The 18951-nt window shown below is 46.1% G+C and overlaps 4 protein-coding genes across 4 annotated transcripts; 3 read left to right on the top strand and 1 right to left on the bottom strand.

The window, feature by feature from the left end:
• Nucleotides 1–528: 528 nt before the first annotated feature.
• On the bottom strand, nucleotides 529–3383 carry F5891DRAFT_128942 (uncharacterized protein). Its single transcript, XM_041370586.1, has 11 exons — nucleotides 3222–3383; nucleotides 3090–3159; nucleotides 3015–3039; nucleotides 2909–2962; nucleotides 2692–2861; nucleotides 2542–2636; nucleotides 2283–2486; nucleotides 2077–2227; nucleotides 2015–2028; nucleotides 1836–1954; nucleotides 529–1779 (listed from the first exon to the last, which is right to left on the bottom strand). Exons 1-11 carry the CDS (start codon nucleotides 3322–3324, stop codon nucleotides 667–669), a joined length of 2118 nt encoding a protein of 705 aa, XP_041217661.1. The 5' UTR covers nucleotides 3325–3383; the 3' UTR covers nucleotides 529–666.
• A 626-nt stretch (nucleotides 3384–4009) lies between these two features.
• F5891DRAFT_128893 (uncharacterized protein) lies at nucleotides 4010–6115 on the top strand. Its single transcript, XM_041370585.1, has 5 exons — nucleotides 4010–4113; nucleotides 4211–4788; nucleotides 4844–5041; nucleotides 5091–5520; nucleotides 5574–6115. Exons 2-5 carry the CDS (start codon nucleotides 4413–4415, stop codon nucleotides 6004–6006), a joined length of 1437 nt encoding a protein of 478 aa, XP_041217660.1. The 5' UTR covers nucleotides 4010–4113; nucleotides 4211–4412; the 3' UTR covers nucleotides 6007–6115.
• Nucleotides 6116–14632: 8517 nt separating this feature from the next.
• On the top strand, nucleotides 14633–15100 carry F5891DRAFT_900330 (uncharacterized protein; the record flags this gene model as incomplete). The annotated part of the gene is made up of 2 exons (XM_041373453.1): nucleotides 14633–14842; nucleotides 14912–15100. Coding segments are annotated over 2 exons (399 nt in total), but the record flags the coding sequence as incomplete, so codon positions are not given.
• Nucleotides 15101–17569: 2469 nt separating this feature from the next.
• Nucleotides 17570–18913, top strand: F5891DRAFT_1166727 (uncharacterized protein; the record flags this gene model as incomplete). The annotated part of the gene is made up of 7 exons (XM_041365441.1): nucleotides 17570–17639; nucleotides 17706–17824; nucleotides 17875–18036; nucleotides 18106–18181; nucleotides 18240–18368; nucleotides 18417–18604; nucleotides 18662–18913. The coding sequence occupies 7 exons, from the start codon at nucleotides 17570–17572 to the stop codon at nucleotides 18911–18913; spliced, it is 996 nt and encodes a 331-aa protein (XP_041217658.1).
• Nucleotides 18914–18951: the final 38 nt, after the last annotated feature.

The following is an 18951-nucleotide window of genomic DNA, read 5'->3' as shown; positions in this document are numbered from 1 at the left end:
GTAAATTGAATTCCATCATTGGACACGTGTTAGGTCACTACCTTTCGGATAAACACAGGAGGTGATTAGAACAGATGCTCACGTCTACACGTTTAGCTTGGCCCCATCAAATTAGACTCGTGACCAGTCTACTATCAAACGCGCTCTTGAGGCGCCGGCATGCCCAGAGTCACAAGCGTCCCGTTATCATTCTGAAGTACTTTAACTCCTACATCTTGGGAAGAGTAAGGCACATAGAAGCATCCACATGAGCGAAGGTGCAGGCAAGAGCGATGGAAGAGATAAGATACAAAACCAATATGCAAGGTGGTCCAATCCACAACAGGGTGGATGAGCAGATAGTTCCCTGCTCAGATGGGCTAGAAACACGACGAGACTAACTTGCTGCATGAATAAACTTAACAGGGCAGCACAGAAGCATTTTCGGATGTTCCCTACCCATGGCCAACTTCCTCACTGGACCCGTCTTCATTGCATGTGGATGCGCACAAGGATCTAGGCCCTCAGAGCCCACCGAGTTACTAAGTAGCCGAAGATAGCCTAGGGTCACGAAAAATTGAGAGAAGAAGAAATGAAAGGGCAGCAGGCAGGTTTGGGCTTGTCGATGCGTGGCGCGAGCATTGTCGGAACATGATATAAGTAGCGCAATCGGAGATGGAAATACAACTATGCTTGAGTGGCGTTGTTAACGTCCACCTGCTCCACCATGTCAGGGAATTCGCTGATGCTATGTGCACCTCTTCTCCTTGGTCTAACGTCCACCCGCTCTACCATGTCAGGGGATTCGCTGATGTTACGCGCATCTCTTCTCCTTGGTCTAACGTATTCCCACTCAGGAGTAGAACTTCTGCGATCTCTGGGCTCTCTAGAAATTCTGGTAGCGGGAATTCTGGTATTGGGAATTTCGGCACTGGAAACTCCACTCGGTAGCGGGAATTCTGGTATTGAGAATTCTGGGAATTTTAGTATCGGGCGTGGTGATAGCAGGATTTCTGACATCGGGCGTGTGGGTTCATGTGGTGGCGGTAGTAGGATTTCTGGCCTCGGGCGTCTGAAGTCATGCTGTGGCGGTAGCAGGATTTCTGGCATCGGGAGTGTGAATTCGTGCGGTGGCGGTAGCAGGATTTCCGGCCTCGGGCGTTTGAATGCATGCGGTGGCGGTGGCAGGATTTCTGGCCTCGGGCGTCTGGATGCATGCGGTGGCAGTAGCAGGATTTCTGGCCTCGGGGGTGTGAATTCATGCAGTGGCAGTAGCGAGAATTCTGGTCGTTGAATTCTGGGAGCCTCTATGGTAATTCTGGGAGACTCTCTGGTATATCGGTGAATTCTGGTAGCGTGAATTTCGGGACTGAAAATACTGGTAGTGGGAATTCCAGCATCGGGAATATTAATACTGGAACTCTGACCCAGAAGTTCGGGTTGAAGCTCAAAGCTTTGTGTCGCATTGGTGCTATAAGATTGCACCACCTCAACGATTTTATCCCGATCTACGTTATCCAGGATGGTCAATTGCCTATCACAGGCCTGAATCCAGGTACGAGCCTCTGCTCTCATTGGGGAGGCAAGGTAGGAAGAGACAGCGAGCTTGATGGTACTGTGGGAGATTTCCTGGCCTCTTGACACAGAATAAAGTGTCTGCGACACAAGCGTTAAGTTGACGATGTAGGACATGAAGTGCTGAATCAGTGGCGCGTGGCCGAAAAAGTGTCGATATCCTTTGGTAGGTTCAACTTCGACCATTTTTGATATCGATTGCCTGAACTTTTGGCTGTGCAAGTTCTATGCGCAAATCACGTTAGGGCGGATGCGAAGATGACAAATAAGATGGCCATTACATGATGAAGGTCATAGAAGTTCCACCCATCGATGATGTCAGTATGAAGCGCATGTAGAAAATTCCACATCTTGTGCTTCTTGAATACTGCGCAACAACATGAAAATGTCTTCCGATATCCTGCAAGACAAGGAGAATTAGATTGTATTCAGTAATTATTAACGCGAAACTGGGACAGACTTTTCTTGGCAATCCTGACACTACGTAAATCACGAGATAAGAATGGAGCAAGCAAGACTCACTCGAATGATGCCTTTATTTTGAGTTCAGGATCCACTCGTTGAGCGACTCGGATGGAAGTCATCACCGCAGCCTTGGACGCAGAACGCTCAGTGACACAGTTTTCAGTTATCCGAATCAGGAGGGTGAGTGTCTTCTTATAATCTTCGTTGGCTGCAATGTTGCACTTCAGAGGCACGCATGGACTTGATGAAGTGTTGGTACACACAGGAGATCGCAGCGTGGGGAATATTAAACCCTGCAAATTTCCCTAGAGGTCTGATGCAGATATTCTGCAGCTCAGCTTCTGCGTTCTTCTTTGCGAGTTCCTTGATGGCTTCATTGCTCAATTCTTTGAGGCAGGTTTTATCTAGAGTTGACTGTATGTGATCAATGAACCTATCGTATTTAGTAAGAACGACAATGACGGGAACTTTGACAAAGTGTGAGCTCCAACGTAGGAGAGAGATAGTAACCGCTTCACTCACCGTTTCCCAGTATTCCTCTATGTTTCAATGTCAGAAATTCCTCCATTCTCTTGTCTATAAAACGTTCGCCTGTACGGGGTGTCTCAAGGCAGAGCCTTCCGTATATTTGGTCAGTCCACCATAATCGAATGGTCGAGATAGAATACCTACCAAACAGCATGCAACTGATGTTCTGGGGACATGTTCCTCCGATGGTCAATGAAATCTCGGATTTTTACGAGGTTGTCTTTGAGTCCAAAACCTTTGCTACCGTGGAGAACAAACTTGTCGTTTTGAGGTGAGGTGAATTCATGATCAATGCTGGCCCCAGGCAAATCGATCTATTGACAGTGTGAATAGCTGTGCTTGTTGAAGCGTCGCATCCCACCATTTCTTCCACTCCAAATACGCGGCTGATCAATGATGACTTACCGACGCCAGTCTGTTAAAAGCACGGCATCAGCACTAGCCTGAGATCGGAGAAAGCCAGATACCTCTCCTAACACCAGAATTCGGAACCTTTGGAGTGTCAATCTCAAGAATGACACTTGACGATCATCCTGACTTACCGAGGAATAGTTGTTGTATTCCTGGAAAACTGGACGTCGATTCTGATGTTGTGATGATGCGTGGTGTAGTCTACGCATGTGTGGTTGAGTTCGTGAGTGACAAAGGTAAGAATGCGATGATTCTGGCTCCACCTTGTCCTTGGCTTGTACCATACGCATGGAAGATCTCATCTGGGTTCAAAGGAAAATCTTCGGTCTTCCTACTATACCATAACGCCTTGTCAAGGCAATCCATATGTAAGGAGAACGTATCCCCGTAAGAAAGCACCCTAGAGCAAAAGCACAATAGTAACTTAGATGAGAACATGTGTTGGGGTCGAGTACTTACATGGGTGGAGAAAATGTCCATCGCAATCTCTTTTTTCTTTTACATCCAATCAGTGGCACACTCTGCGGCACACTTAAATCGCCCATGCACACTCTAGCAGACTTTATATCCATTTTTGACTGCTTGAAATCGACGGTAATACCTATATTGGATATATTCAGCAGAGTTGATGATACTACTTTAACCTAATAACAATAATTGAGTACCAGAGATGTTGAGAGGACAGGGAACCGTTGAGGCGTGAAAAGTATTAGCCATACTGATTTGATTTAGGGAAACTCTGAGCTACTGTGAATTTATACAGAGGTTAATGAGCGTCAGCGCTTCAGCTGTGGTACCCAGTAGATATTAAATGGAAACGGCCCCGGCCTGCAATACCAATTGCCCACAATCTAGACGCTGACTTCGGGTTGGGTATCTATATCAACGCCGGGTTGCAATGATTGCAAATCGTAGCAGCAGATAGAAGCCTACGATTGGAATAGTGAAACATCGGCTGATCATTGTGATTCGTTGCACTGGGCGCCTTCAAGTTGAGATGGCGCTTGGTAGCAAATTACAAATAGCCTTCGGAACATACCGTGATACATCACAATGATGCGCTCACTACTTCCTTGATCTTCCTCTCAGCGTTGTTGAGATAGTCCAAACTGTACCTACAATAGGGTACAGTTGATGGATTGCAGACATCAGAAGGTACGCATGTCGTCACCAAGCTTTCGGATTGGGACAACTGTTTCAAGTCATCGCTGTCAAACGGGATTAGAACAGACGCTCACATATACACATTTAGTTTGCCCGGAGTCTCGTTCCCATTCTCACTGTCAGGAAGTACTTTGGCTCCCAAATCTTGGGAAGAGTATCTTGTTTTCATGAACGTCGGAACGCTCGAGAGATAAGACCAGCCTACCTATTCTCAGTCTACCCTCGTTGTATTAACGCTCGCCAGTGAAATAAAATAGTGAACAGGATGCATATGATACGCCCATCTAATCATGCGCCTGCTAGTACTTCTCTGCATCCTCCTCGTTGGAATGACCCAAGCCGCACCTACAACAGATACAACAAATGCTACTACTAGCGACAATTTTAAAGCACCGTCATTCACGACAAGAACTCTATGGAGCATCATTTCTAGCTCCGTTCTCACTCTTTTTGCATGCGTCTACACTGCCATCCACCCCAATATTCCGAGTCCTAAGCACAGCGCCCACCTTCATGACATATGGCGACAACTTCGCATGGTGATAATGGCATTAATAGCTCCTGAATTGATCGTCGCCTGGGCTATGCGACAGTGGTTCAGCGCTGATAAAGTTACAAGACAGTTCAAGGAATTGGAATATCCAAGAGTTCGTCCAGAGTCTGAAGGTGAGTTGGGCATTTGAAAACTCTCTATCTCACAACTCACTATACACGTCCTTAGTAAAGGAGTCTGTTGTAGCACCCGGAACTGAAAATCGCTTCCTTCTCCAAGACATTCTCTTGGCTTTCGTTTGCCTCTCTCGCCTGCTCGCTAAAGGCATATTATCTGTGCTGATGTCTCTTTGGCGTGTCCTTTGTGCTCCTGTGAAGTGGGCTGTGCGGTGGATTAAGACGGGGAAATCCGAGTCTGGCTTGGAAGGCAAGCCTGATTCGTGCTCACCTAAACGTTGGCTCATGTGCATCCTTAGATTTCACGTGGACTCAGACGCACAGCTTCTTTGTGTTGATGGGTGGTTTCATGCTTTATGTGAATGGGAAACCCCACCGTACAGCAAGCCGTACACTACAACCTGATCACATTCTCACACTAATACGTCAGAGGTGTATCGACGTCCCTATCCTAACGGCAGACCAGATCCACGATAGGAGCAAAGGCAATGCGATATCAAAAGGATTGGTCATCCTTCAAGTAGCCTGGTTTGTTATGCAGCTCATAACCCGCGCCATCTATCGCCTAGAAACCACCCAGCTCGAAGTGGGCACACTCGCTTTTGCGGTTCTCAATTTCCTAACTTATGCTGCGTGGTGGGACAAGCCTCTCAATGTGCAATGTCCACATCCAGTGTACTGGAAGTCAACCAAGTCGAAGCCAATCATGACGCCAGAGTATCACATTGGGTATGTATGCGCTTCAACAAGTAGACCGCTACTGATTACTATGTATAACTCAGTGTCAGTGAAGAAGATGATATCGCTCAGTTTGGGATCTTGGCTCCAGTCTTGCGCCCAATTCTAGAACTGATAGGCTTTCCCGGTATTCCCACATCTCGAAAGCTCCAAGTTCCAACGTTTGATGGTAGCATCGAACTCGAACAACTGCACAAACATGTTCTTTTGCTCGCTGGAGTGCTTATGGCGACTATTTTTGGCGGCATCCATTGTATGGCTTGGTTTTTTGCTTTCCCAACATACCAGGAACGGGTGCTATGGCGCATGAGTGCCGTCGCTATAACTTGCACGCCCTGGCTTGGTTTACTCACGGCACCGCTCCTTGCAGCTCTGGATGCGTCACTTACATGGTTTATCCTGCTCTGTACCATATATCATGTTGTACATCACAGCTCGTGGTGTCCTCTTGGTACTGATGTTCACCACTTTACGTGATCTTCCTCATGACGCATACCAAACGGTGTTGTGGACTAGTTTGGTGCCGCATTTATAGTTCCTGATCACGGCACTTGTAATACACTTCGTACTTATCTAATTATATTCAGATGCAGTTGTGTGGTCGACGATGGACTTAGGTACACCCAACAGCTATGAACGACGCAATCACAGCAGGCGTGGCATGAGACTAATCGAATAAACCTCTACTCAAGTCTTGGAACTTGCTCATCACCTGGACGGTAGCGAAATAGGGCTGTTTGGTACGCTGCAGTTGGTGAGACGGATGACTGATGAGTAGGTAGCAACGTTCCCAATCAACGAGGAGATAATTACATTTGGACTTGACCCGGCGTGCAGCGTCCGTCTATTACCCATGGATCAATGCTCAGCAAGTGAAAATTGTGTCTTTGGAAAGACTCAGGTGCGAAGAATGTTATCAAAATCTACTGAACTACTGGAACTTGCTGGCGGATTTTTCGATCTCATCGTTCTTTTGCGACACAGGCCTCAAGGCCTCACCATCGACGGCTGCCCCGTGCTCCCATCCACCAACACCTTATTTCCCGTATATAATAATTACTGTCTCTAACAACTGCAAAATCGAAATACAAAAGAAACGTTACATATTTTCCTACCTGCCCAGTAGCTACGTTCTTCGCTTTACAAGATCCACAAGCTTGATCTCAACCTTCGACCAGAGAACCTAAGAGAGCCTTAGAGAGGTGATTCTGTATCCAAGGAGGCATGACAACTTGATTAAATTAGATTTTCTCTAAAAAATGGACGGATGGCGTGGAGATGGCGAGCCAAAATGAATAGAAAAAACACTGATTATGTATAAAAATAAAAGTAACATATACAGGAACTTCATTGATCAGAAACCCGGCCATCCGAAACGTTTCGATGTTGGGGGCGCGGTGGTGTAGCGCCTTCAGTACAATGTGACTCAGAATTCCTGGAAGATTCCATAGGTACCTTGCAAGGCCCATCTGCAATGCAAGATCATTCCAAGGAAGTGACCTTTACAACGCTCTGGACATGATGCGCATGTTCAGGACAACGCTACGTCGGAGGCAGTCTTCGTCCATATCCTCTGAGTCCTTCTGGGGGGTTGTCAAGCTGACCCGGTTCAAACGGATGAAGTGGGACATGGAACGTGTTGGCGAGTGGAGGTAGCACGGGTGGCATGAACAGACTCAAAGATATGCTTTATACCGCGACCATGAGACGCACGGAAGGGCGAGCTAGGCAGTGAATTTGAAAAAAATGCTAGGCGGACGTCCACCTGTTGGTTGATGTGCTGGTATACCTGGACCAAGCTGCGGTTGTCGAAGACTAGCAGGCGCTGCTGTACTGTCAATGTAGCTAGGCGCCGTTGTTGGCTCATTGTCTGGTATGAGCACAAACGTGTCACCATCGTCCACGTCTTCCTTGCTGGACTTTCGGCGGTGCATGGTCGCACTGCTAGAGTAATTATGATTTTAAAGAGAGTGGAATGGAAAAGGAGCGGCTGAATAGTCGTTTAATTTCACGTGCTGACCCAGGCTCCTTCCCAGCCCCACGGTTCGAGTGTGGAGGGGCGATATCTGATGGCATTAATATTGTCGGTACTGTTTCATAAGTCACATGATACAAGAAAAATTCAAACCCAGCACAACCTTATTCCCCCTCACACTCTCACCGGGGGCTGGAAGATAACATTTGTAAACAAAGGTCAGCCACAGTGACGGTGACCGTGAAACTTCGAAAATATGAGTTTGCACCTAGCGTAGGGTTACAAAATTTCGAATATGATATGTATTTTTTATCCCCGGCTATTGTTACACCCGTTGTTATACAAATGACAGCTCCTAATCTGCGTGAGACTCCTGCATTATCTGAAATCTATCTAAAGACCCAGGAGAAATTCGGTGTCCGCCCTTGTCTGTGGCAGCTGAAAGTAGCGCATGTGTCACGAGTTCCAAATACAAACCATTATTCGTTCCTTAATTCTAAGTCTTTTAAGCGCCCAGTCACAGCGCCTGCTCCTAAGAATATGTTTACTGTTGAAGAAGTTCCTATTATTGCGTCTATTGTAGAATTACCAGAGTCACGTGATCAATCGGACAATGCCGAAGATGTTGACGTCATGCCTCGCGACACTCTTGGAATGTTCCAGAGTCTTACTGCGGCTGCGGCACATGTTATGACATCATAGTTATATATAGAATCGTACGATACCTTTAATTATTCTGATAGGTTAGTTAGTTCATACTCAGTTTCGATCTCAGTTTCAATATGTGTATATAGGTAGCTCGTCGTAGTCAGTAGTTCTTTAGTTCAAACCTCTTGTATCTCCAAGTGAGCAATCCAAGACGTACCTGCTGCCTTATCCTCTTTGTGATTATCTTGTTGTTTGAGTCCTAGTCTCTGCCCTGCGTTAATTCGTTTAAGGGGTTGTGACATTAGGTTTGAACTCTAGGAGACTCCGACTCTCGCGTTACACTCTCGCATCTCTTTCTCTTTCGCCTGGTCGTGTTGGTAGTCACCACACCATCAACCGAAACAGAACCGTTATACTTTTGCCCGGCTTAACCGCCGCGATCCTTTGTTTCATCCCTTTGCTCATTTGAGCGCATTTTCATACCTATCATCTTTCGTAGTTAGTAGTCCTATACCAGGCCCTGTCTTACCGCAGCCGCCAGTATACGGAGGTGTTCACGACATTAGGCGTGTCACTACAACTTTGAGTGCTGGCCCAAAACCCTGCCTGCTCAACGTTACTATAGTTTCATTTTACCTATTCCTTTCTTCATACGCACGTAGGCATTCGTTTCGAGTCAATAGCGGAACTGTCTAGACGACAAACCGTGCTTTCGACCTACGAGGATTTAGCGACATACCCTAGTGAGACTCGCACTTGTAAGCTTCAGCTGGAAGAGTGATAACTTGTCCTAGGCTTGTACCCTCAGAACGGAGATTGCATTGTCCCTAGTTTTTCCCACTCGATCGAGTATAGTTACGTATTCTTTTAGTTAGTATTAGGGAAGCATCGGTTGGGTTGATTAAAGAACCCTTCGATCCTGAAGTACGTGGTAGATCCGATCAGATATCGGGGACCGCTTCAGTTTTCCATTACATAACTTTCTTCTTTTCACCATCATTCCCTTTCGGAAGAGCCCTTACGAGCAGCTCTTCAACAGACATCAGTGAATCGGGTTCCAGAACACAACTGGCACTATGTCTGAATTACCAAACTCTCCCACGCAACCTGCACAGACGGTGATATTACCGTCTAGTCCACAGGAGATCGTTGACTACATTCACATGTCACTTGCAAACCAAGCAGACAGCTTCAGGGTCAGAATAGCAGAACTAGAAGCCAAGAATGCGGCTCTAGAAGAAGCAAACAGACTCCTGGGCGTACGCCTAGAAATGCAAGAAGACGAGACCGTGAAAATACAGTCTCAACAACCATCCTTCGGCTCTGCAGGAGCTAGTCTATTATCATCGAATTCCTCCCCATCCATCAAATACTCCAAGCCACAGGACTTCACAGGAGAAAAAGACTCCATAGAACTCATGGTCTGGATATCCCAAGTAGCGCTATACACTGCGCAATGGCCCAACATCCAAGAAGGCCAGAGAATAGGAGTAATGCTCTCTTTCATGAAAGGCACTGCAGCCAAATGGGCACAACCTTATATCACCAAACTTGGAAGGACCGGAGATGAGAAGTTGACCGTGGAGAAATTCCTGGAAGACTTAGAAGCCATGTGGGGGCAAGAAGATCGTGAAGGAAAAGCGATCAGAGAACTGGAATCCCTTAGACAAGGATCTTCCTCAGTTCCAGAGTACGCGGCCGCTTTCAGACAAAAGGCCGCACACACTTCCTTTTCCGACTATGACCAAAGGCAGAAGTTCAGAATGGGACTTCAAGACCGTGTCAAAATACAGCTCGCTCATGTCCGTTACGAGGACAAAAACACCATGAAGAAACTGGTGGAACATGCGATCCAAATTGGACGCAACTTCGAAGAGCTAGACGCGGACAAGAAGAAGACGACCTGGTGGACCCCTAAACAAGGCCCCAGGACCCCTGAATACAAACCTGGTCCGAGCAGGGAAAGCGACGCTATGGACGTCGACGCCAACAAGCAGCGAGGTGTTCCAAAACCTCAAGGAAGGACTGGATCCTTCAAATGCTACCGCTGTGGAGGCGAAGGCCATATGGCTAGAAACTGCAAAGACGCAGTCGCACCAAAGGTGCAGGTGAAGGCTACTACAGTGCCAAAAGAAGAAGACCCTATCCCGAGTTGGTTCAAAGCTTGGGTCAGCTCCAAGGAAGGCAAGGGTTTTTAGAAGGGTCGAAGTCAAAGTCTGCAAACTTAGACCCGAACAATCGTTTCTCCATCCTATCTACGTTCTCGGATGTATCAGAAGTATATATTAGATCCAAATCTGAGCATTTTTACATTCCGATCACGTTGAAGGGAAAGAACCGACAAGCAGATGTGAAAGCACTGGTAGATTGCGGTGCATCGACATTATTTATTAGCGAGAAGTTTGTGAAGAAAAACGAAGTCCGGTGCCATAAATTATTAAGGCCCATTCCGGTTAAAAATATTGATGGCTCATTAAATGCCGCTGGATCGATGACTCATTACGCTGAATTAGGTCTAAAGATCGGTGACCATGTTGAAGACCAAGCAGCCTTCATGGTTACGGACTTAGGAAGCGATGATGTTATTATTGGCATAGATTGGCTAAGATATCACAACCCGGAAATAGATTGGAACGCTGGACGTTTTGCACTTTCTCGTTGCCCGGTTAAATGTATTACTAAAAAAGAACAAAGACAAAAAAATAAAGAAAAAAGAAAAGAACAAAAAAAGATAGAAGAAGTGCCAGACCTGATTCCCACAGAAGAGGATGACGAAGAAGACATGGCGATGAAAAGGGCGACAGTTGAGGAAATAGAAGACAAAGAGTATCCTGGAGAATGGATCAAGTATAAAGCCTCGGTTGCCACGGAGCAGAAGGTTGCAGAAGAAGCAACGAAGGTGAAGAAATCGGTCGAAGAGATGGTTCCCAATTGGCTTCATGAGTACCTGGGAGTTTTCTCAGAAGAAGAATCTAAGCGCTTCCCTGAAAGAAAGAAATGGGATCATGCGATAGATCTTAAAGATGATGGCGATCTTCCGCCGAACGCGAAACCCTATCCCTTATCACCCAAGGAGATGGACACTTTGAAAGATTGGTTAAAAACCGAGACTGCACTGGGACGTATAAGAAATTCACAATCTCCAGTAGCAGCACCTTTCTTCTTTGTGGCCAAAAAAGATGGCAAGTTAAGACCGGTGATGGACTATAGAAAGCTCAATGAGAAGACGGTTAAAAATGCATATCCGCTACCGAGATCTCAAGATTTGATTGATGCTTTAACCGGTGCCACGATGTACTCCAAGATGGATGTAAGATGGGGGTACAATAATATTCGCATGAAAGAAGGAGATGAGTGGAAGGCGGCCTTCAAAACGCCGTTTGGTCACCATGAACCAACCGTGATGTACTTCGGTTTAACAAACTCCCCTGCCACGTTTCAAACCATGATGAACGAGATATTCAGAGATTTAATTGATGGAAAGACCGTAGTTGTCTATATCGATGATATCCTCGTGTTCACAAATGGCAATAGGGAGCAACACCGAAAAGTTGTACGAGAGGTACTAAAACGACTAAAAGAGAACGATCTGTATCTGAAGCCTGAAAAGTGTAGCTTCGAACAGACAGAAGTCGAGTTCCTCGGGTTGATAGTGGAGAAGGGTGGTGTTCGAATGGACCCTGTGAAAGTAGAAGGAGTAATGAAATGGCCTGTACCTAAATGCGTTAAAGATATACAAGCATTTATGGGCTTCGCCAACTTCTACAGAAGATTTATCTTCGGGTTCTCAGACATCGCTAGACCAATGAATGATTTACTACGGAAAGATGTCAAATGGGATTGGACAGAGAAACAGCAAGATGCTTTTGATGAACTGAAGTCAAGGTTTACATCAGCTCCGATCCTAGTAATGCCTGACGTTGAGAAGAAAATGAAAATAGAAACCGATGCTTCTGATTACGCAACTGGAGCAGTTCTATCTCAACTGATGGAAGATGACCTATGGCACCCCGTGGCGTATTACTCTAAGTCAATGAACGATGCAGAAAGAAATTATGACATCCATGACAAAGAGTTACTCGCAATCATTCGAGCGTTGGAGGAATGGAGGCACTATGTGCAGGGAAAACCTCATCATGTGGAGATCTGGACAGATCATAAGAATCTCGAGTACTTTATGACGAGCCAAAAGTTGACAAGAAGGCAAGCCAGATGGAGTCTGTTCCTGGCGGAGTATGAATTTACGCTCCAACATAAGCCTGGTGTAGTCAATGATAAGGCCGATAAGCTTTCTCGGAGAGAAGACCACAGAGGGGGGGTAGAAAACGACAATTCTGATCGTATTTTGTTAAAACCGGAGTTTTTTACTGTAAAAGCTGCTAAAAGAGGTCAAGTTCTAGTACAAGGAGAAAAACAATTGCTGAGAAAGATAAGGCAATGCACAGAACGAGAGCCCGAAGTCGCTAAAGCGCTACAAACGCTAAAAGCAGCACCGGTACAATTGCGTAGAGGAGTCGAAGAGTGGAATGTGGAGGATGGATTAGTGTTATTCCGAGGACTGGTTTACGTTCCAAATGATAAGGAGATCCGTCGAGAGATATTGGAGTTGTTTCACGACTCTCCACCGGCTGGACACCCTGGACGTGCCAAAACCTTAGAATTGATTTCCAGAAATTATTGGTGGCCTTCAATGACGAAGTATGTCCACGATTACGTAGATGGCTGTGATAGATGCAGAGCAACGAAGATTCACCCAACGCAACCACATGGTCCGCTTAAACCAAATGAAATACCAGCGGGACCTTGGCAATCAATCACTTGTGATTTGATAGTAGATTTGCCTAAAAGCGAAGGGTTCGACTCTATTTTTGTTGTCGTTGATCGATACACGAAACAAACGCACATCATGCCTACGAAAAAGGAAGTTGACGCTCGAGGAATCGCGAAACTTTTCTTAGATAACGTATGGAAACACCACGGAACTCCGAAACAGGTGATATCGGACAGAGGGACACAATTTGTTTCCAAGTTTATGGGACAAGTGTCGAAACGCCTAGGCATAAAATGGAACATGTCAACGGCTTATCATCCTCAGACAGACGGACAAACAGAGAGAATCAACCAAGAAGTAGAGCAATATCTGAGAATGTTCACGTCTTACCGCCAAAATGATTGGGTAGACTGGCTTCCGATAGCAGAATTCGCTCACAATAACTCTGTCACTGTAACGGGTCATAGTCCATTCAAAGTACTCTACGGATACGATCCAGAGTTTACTTTTTCACCAATTTCCAATTCTAAAGTACCTGCAGCTGATGAACGAGTGGATGTAATGAAAGAGGCGAAGGAAGACGCAGAAAGTATGCTGCAAATGGCGAATGAGCGGATGAAGAGATTCTACGATAGAGGAGTAAAAGACGCACCACAATTCAAGAAAGGAGATCTGGTCTGGCTCAATGCCAAAAATATCCGTCAGAAAAGACCAAATAAGAAACTCTCCGATCGACGACTTGGTCCGTTTGAAGTGCTAGAGAAGACGGGTGATGTAAATTACCGCCTGAACCTTCCAGCAAAATATCAGATTCATCCAGTATTCCACGTAGAATTACTCACTCCACATTTCCCCTCGACCTTAGTCCAAAGACCTCCACATCATCGTCCGCCGCCAGAGATCTTATCAGAAGGCGATTCCGAATGGACAGTACGAAAAGTCCTAGACTCGAGACTGCACAGATCAAAACTCCAATACCTAGTAGAGTGGGAAGGATATCCGATAGAAGAAGCGACATGGGAACCTGAGGAAAACCTTGAGAATGCACGGTTGAAAGTTCAAGAATTTCACCGGCAAAATCCGAAGGCGTTGAATCCCCGCAAAATTAACAAATCGGTGTTTGAAACCCAAGAGTTTTTGGAATGGCGCAAGAAGTTTATTCATCCAAGTTTCATTCGCGATGACGCTCATCCTAGAGAGGGGGTAATGTCACGAGTTCCAAATACAAACCATTATTCGTTCCTTAATTCTAAGTCTTTTAAGCGCCCAGTCACAGCGCCTGCTCCTAAGAATATGTTTACTGTTGAAGAAGTTCCTATTATTGCGTCTATTGTAGAATTACCAGAGTCACGTGATCAATCGGACAATGCCGAAGATGTTGACGTCATGCCTCGCGACACTCTTGGAATGTTCCAGAGTCTTACTGCGGCTGCGGCACATGTTATGACATCATAGTTATATATAGAATCATACGATACCTTTAATTATTCTGATTGGTTAGTTAGTTCATACTCAGTTTCGATCTCAGTTTCAATATGTGTATATAGGTAGCTCGTCGTAGTCAGTAGTTCTTTAGTTCAAACCTCTTGTATCTCCAAGTGAGCAATCCAAGACGTACCTGCTGCCTTATCCTCTTTGTGATTATCTTGTTGTTTGAGTCCTAGTCTCTGCCCTGCGTTAATTCGTTTAAGGGGTTGTGACAGCATGCTCTCCTCAAAGGCGACCAGGATGTCCTATGCATTGCAGGGATGGGTAAGACCCTTGGCTTCTGGATTCCGTTGCTGTTTCGCATCAATAGCATCCAGCTCGTCGTCACTCCACTGAACCTACTGGGAAAACAAAATGCATTATCTCTTGCGAAGGCCGGCATCCGGGCCATTGCTATCAATGCAGAAACTGCTAGCGCTGCAAACTTCTCGGTCCGTATTACTTTGAAACACTATGAAATGTTACCACTCACATGATATTAGGCAATTAAAGCCTTAAAGTACCGCGCTGTTGCAGTCAGTCCTGAACAAATCATGAAACCAAATGGCGATTTTGAAAAGCTTCTGAAGGACCCATTGTTCGCTTCTTACCTTGTAGGTATCATCATTGATGAAGCCCACTGTATCACGGAATGGGGCGAGTTCCGTCCAGAATACCGAGAATTGGGCCGCCTTCGTTACATCTTACCAGCAACTGTATCATATTCGAAATTTTGTAACCCTACGCTAGGTGCAAACTCATATTTTCGAAGTTTCGGTCACCGTCACTGTGGCTGACCTTTGTTTACAAATGTTATCTTCCAGCCCCCGGTGAGAGTGTGAGGGGGAATAAGGTTGTGCTGGGTTTGAATTTTTCTTGTATCATGTGACTTATGAAACAGTACCGACAATATTAATGCCATCAGATATCGCCCCTCCACACTCGAACCGTGGGGCTGGGAAGGAGCCTGGTGCTGACCGTTTATCTGGACTTGCGCATGCTTTACATAAATCCTTACATCATCAACGTTGTCAACCACCATCCAACATCAATATTTCAATTACTACTAACATGCGACGACGACGGCGACTCCCTCAGCCATGAATCAAAGGCCCTACTCCTGTCATTAATATTGGTGCATGATGCATCCCTTGTATCTATTCATGCGAATGCATGATATACACGGTTGACTGGTATGTATGATATCTCGCTATCTCGGACCTCACCGTGACACTGTCCTTTTAGTAGCTCTATGATAACGGTCCGCGTCCTCTTCACGCATAATTACATCACTTTGCAGTATTCCTGCCTTCTACTATCCGTTTCTTCTGTCTTGGCATGACACAAGCAGGGTTTGGTAATGTCAAATCCAAGCTGAACTTAACGTCGAGTTCTCAAAGGTGCTACACCTTTCTATGCAACGACTCAGCTAGTTTGAACACTTGAGTGGGCGATATTCACCACATCGAATATCAGCGCCAGCCACTTTCACGTCTCATATTGACCTGGATGGTTATCCGGTTGCTCACTGTAATTTGCCATCGACCGAGAACTTGAACGGTACTAGTGGACTCGTGCAGGATGGTCCTGAATTACTGATCGACCATTTGAGCAAGAGGGTGTGAGATGTAGGTTAGAGGGGTCATTTCGTTCAATAAACACCCAGGTCCGAGCGCAAGACGGCGAGCAGGCAGACTCTCAATATCCAGTTAATCGATAGCAAGAACTCTGTAATCAGTGGTAAGGGACGTTGCAGAGTTTTAAGCCACTCATCCTCGAGGACCTACGATGTTTGGAAGATGCGCTTTACTTTTCGTCGCGTTTAACTATGGCATGTTGGTTTTCGTCATACAGTACGATCGCCCCGTAGGCAAGTGCTGTCCATGTTTGTGTGCCCGTTGATACTTTTCTTCGTCCCCAGGCCTGGGTCTTGAAGCATCGAACAACTTCTTGCACCAGTTCCAACTTCAGCGCCATGATCCCTGAACAATTTCCCTCGAACTCCGTACCTGATACGCCTTCCTTGTGTGCATTTGCGCTTTCGTGTGAGTTGAGAGAATTCGTGCACACTTATACTCCCTGAAATCGCATGCATAGCTGATGACTTGGGATCTTTCCGGTCATCTTAGAATCTTAGTATGACTAAGACATTGCCAGCCCCTTATAACTGCACTTACCCACTCTGTGATAAGGCCTAAAAGCCCGATCTTCGACTCTGCGTCATATTTGCAAATCGGCACATAATCGGCGACTTTACGAGCATGGCACTGAGCGATGCGACCATCGATGACTGACTTTGGGAGAGGGTCGATTGGGGTTATTCAGTTGCCCTCAGCTCCACTGGTACCTTTATTGGTCAAGAATAGATCAAAGTCATTGAAGCCTTTCAGTCGACGAGCATTCTTGCTCATATGACGCGCCGGAAGAGGAGTATATGTGAAGACGTACGTATTCGATGCCAAAGTATCTTCGTGTCCAAGCCAGCTCAAGGGTCCAGCAGGACTTGGAGCCGGGGGCATCCAGTCCCCCTCGAAACATCACGGCTGCACGCAAGTGCAGCGTAGTTTTGACATAGATGCGAGGACGCGCACGGTACCAACAGGTGCGAGACTGGTGATGGTGCGTTTTGTTTTGGGTTGTGGCTGTGGCAGCCATAGAGGTAAATGGAATGGCTTGGCTGTGATAATAGCGTGTATCTGATCTTGCATGTGGAATTTGAAGCCTAACATCCTGCTTATTATTGCTATCGTTCCAGAGGCTTCTACTGTGCTTTATCGCGACAGTCGTGTAGCATAAATGATCATCATAGTGTAGACAGCCCCACTGTTTCAGACTTGCTTCTGAAACCTGATGCGCGCAGACCCGAAATATCACCCTGAACTTTGTGCAGAAGGACACTAGGCCAGGAGAGGTGCGCCCTATTACGGCCGCAGCCGACATTGTGTAGCCTCAGATAGTAAGTAAAAGGAAGTTACTCTTTCGCTACTAATTCGTTACTAGATTCCGAGATCAGCCTATCTGTGAAGGCCATAGAAGACACAGCAAGTTCACCGGGTCTATGCATTGAACTCCGCCTGATGGATCAGTGATCTCATATGATAACACAATTCATTTCTATATAATATGCATACGAAACTGATGAAGATCTGCACGTCGCTGCACATCTCCCAGTTGTCGCCATGACCTCGAATGATATCCCGTTTGATACCGGCGCTTTAATGTCAACAGTGCTAGAAGGCATTTTATACGGCGAGCATCGGGCATCGGGCTTATTCGCTCTATGTCCATCAAGCTAAAGTCAACTCACCTTTCCAGGCTTTTCAGTGCTCATGTTTATGGGCACCATGTGGTCTTTGACCTACAAACAGCATGTGCGAGACATCAATCGCCCAATCTTCATAGTGGCTATCCTGCTATTGTTATTGAGTACCGTAGTGAGTCCTTGCTTTTACGCCTGACATGGAACCTGCTGACATCCACCAAGCACATTGTCGTGAACATCATTCGTGTGGAGAATGGACTGGTAAAGTATCGTGACACGTACCCAGGCGGGCCAAGGGCATTCTTTGCGGACGTTTCAGAGGAAACGTATGTGATCAAGCATGCATTATACGTCCTGCAAACTCTACTTGCTGATGGGGTTGTGGTGAGTTCATACTCTAATCTACAAGTCTAGGACCTTGTGAGCTGATATAAGTGTCTTGCCTGGTAAAAGATTTATCGCTGCTATGTTGTTTGGCAATCCGTTTGGGTGATCATCCTACCAAGCATGCTGTGGTGTAGCGTCGCAGGTAAGGCCGCAATGATGTTCAGCTTAAGGGAGATGTGTGATCTGATGTGGCTTCACAGTCACTGGCGTCACTGCGGTCTACAGTGTTTCGCAATCCAGCTCCAGTACTAGCGTATTCGCCCAAGATCTTGCAATGTGGATCATGGGTTTTCTTATCTCGACTATTGCAGCTAATGCATCGAGTTCAGGTAAGCTCGTTTCTGCGAGCGTGATGCAGAGGCTCTGAATGTGTCCAGGATTAATGGCCTATCGAATATGGACGATTGAACGTAATATCACCAGACATCGCGCTGGTCCAAAGAGCACTATGATGCCAATAATGCACGTGCTCATGGATGCTGCCGTTTTATATTCGGTGGCACTTTTCACTGCACTGGTCTGTTACGTCTGCTCGAACAACGGTGATGTTATTATGGTGGACCTGGTAATCCCTTTTGAATTAAGGCTTGTTATCGAAACATACTGAGCGTCGATCAACTAGGCCGTGCCGATCATATCGATTGCCTTCTACATGGTGCTCATTCGCATCGCCGTCAATAGACAGCACAATTACCTCCCGAACGTAGGGACAAATGTCGAGACGCGACAATCGGGCAATGTGCAGCAGTATCCTATGCAGCCCCTGCAAGTCCATATATCACAATTTACAAGCAGTGATAATACTTCAGCGCACGAAATAGGGAATGAGCGCCCGTCAGGGAGGAGGTCACCTACTTGGACGTTGGTAAAGTAGAGATCAATATCAGGGCCGAATGTGAGGTAAATGGCTAG

This window comes from Suillus fuscotomentosus (genome assembly GCF_016647785.1).
Source record: "Suillus fuscotomentosus strain FC203 chromosome Unknown F5891scaffold_148, whole genome shotgun sequence".
In the NCBI taxonomy this organism is placed as follows: Eukaryota; Fungi; Basidiomycota; class Agaricomycetes; order Boletales; family Suillaceae; genus Suillus; species Suillus fuscotomentosus.
This window is presented reverse-complemented; position numbering and strand designations above follow the sequence as displayed.

Excerpts from the sequence above, each read along its gene's own strand:
- F5891DRAFT_128942 (XM_041370586.1), bottom strand. The coding sequence starts at position 3,324 with ATGGATTGCCTTGACAAGGCGTTATGGTATAGTAGGAAGACCGAAGAT. Across the intron at positions 3,160-3,221 it reads TGGTACAAGCCAAGGACAAG|ACTACACCACGCATCATCAC; the intron begins GTGGAGCCAGAA and ends ACACATGCGTAG. Across the intron at positions 3,040-3,089 it reads AATACAACAACTATTCCTCG|GTTCCGAATTCTGGTGTTAG; the intron begins GTAAGTCAGGAT and ends GACACTCCAAAG.
- F5891DRAFT_128893 (XM_041370585.1), top strand. The coding sequence starts at position 4,413 with ATGCGCCTGCTAGTACTTCTCTGCATCCTCCTCGTTGGAATGACCCAA. Across the intron at positions 4,789-4,843 it reads AGTTCGTCCAGAGTCTGAAG|TAAAGGAGTCTGTTGTAGCA; the intron begins GTGAGTTGGGCA and ends ACACGTCCTTAG. Across the intron at positions 5,521-5,573 it reads ACGCCAGAGTATCACATTGG|TGTCAGTGAAGAAGATGATA; the intron begins GTATGTATGCGC and ends TGTATAACTCAG.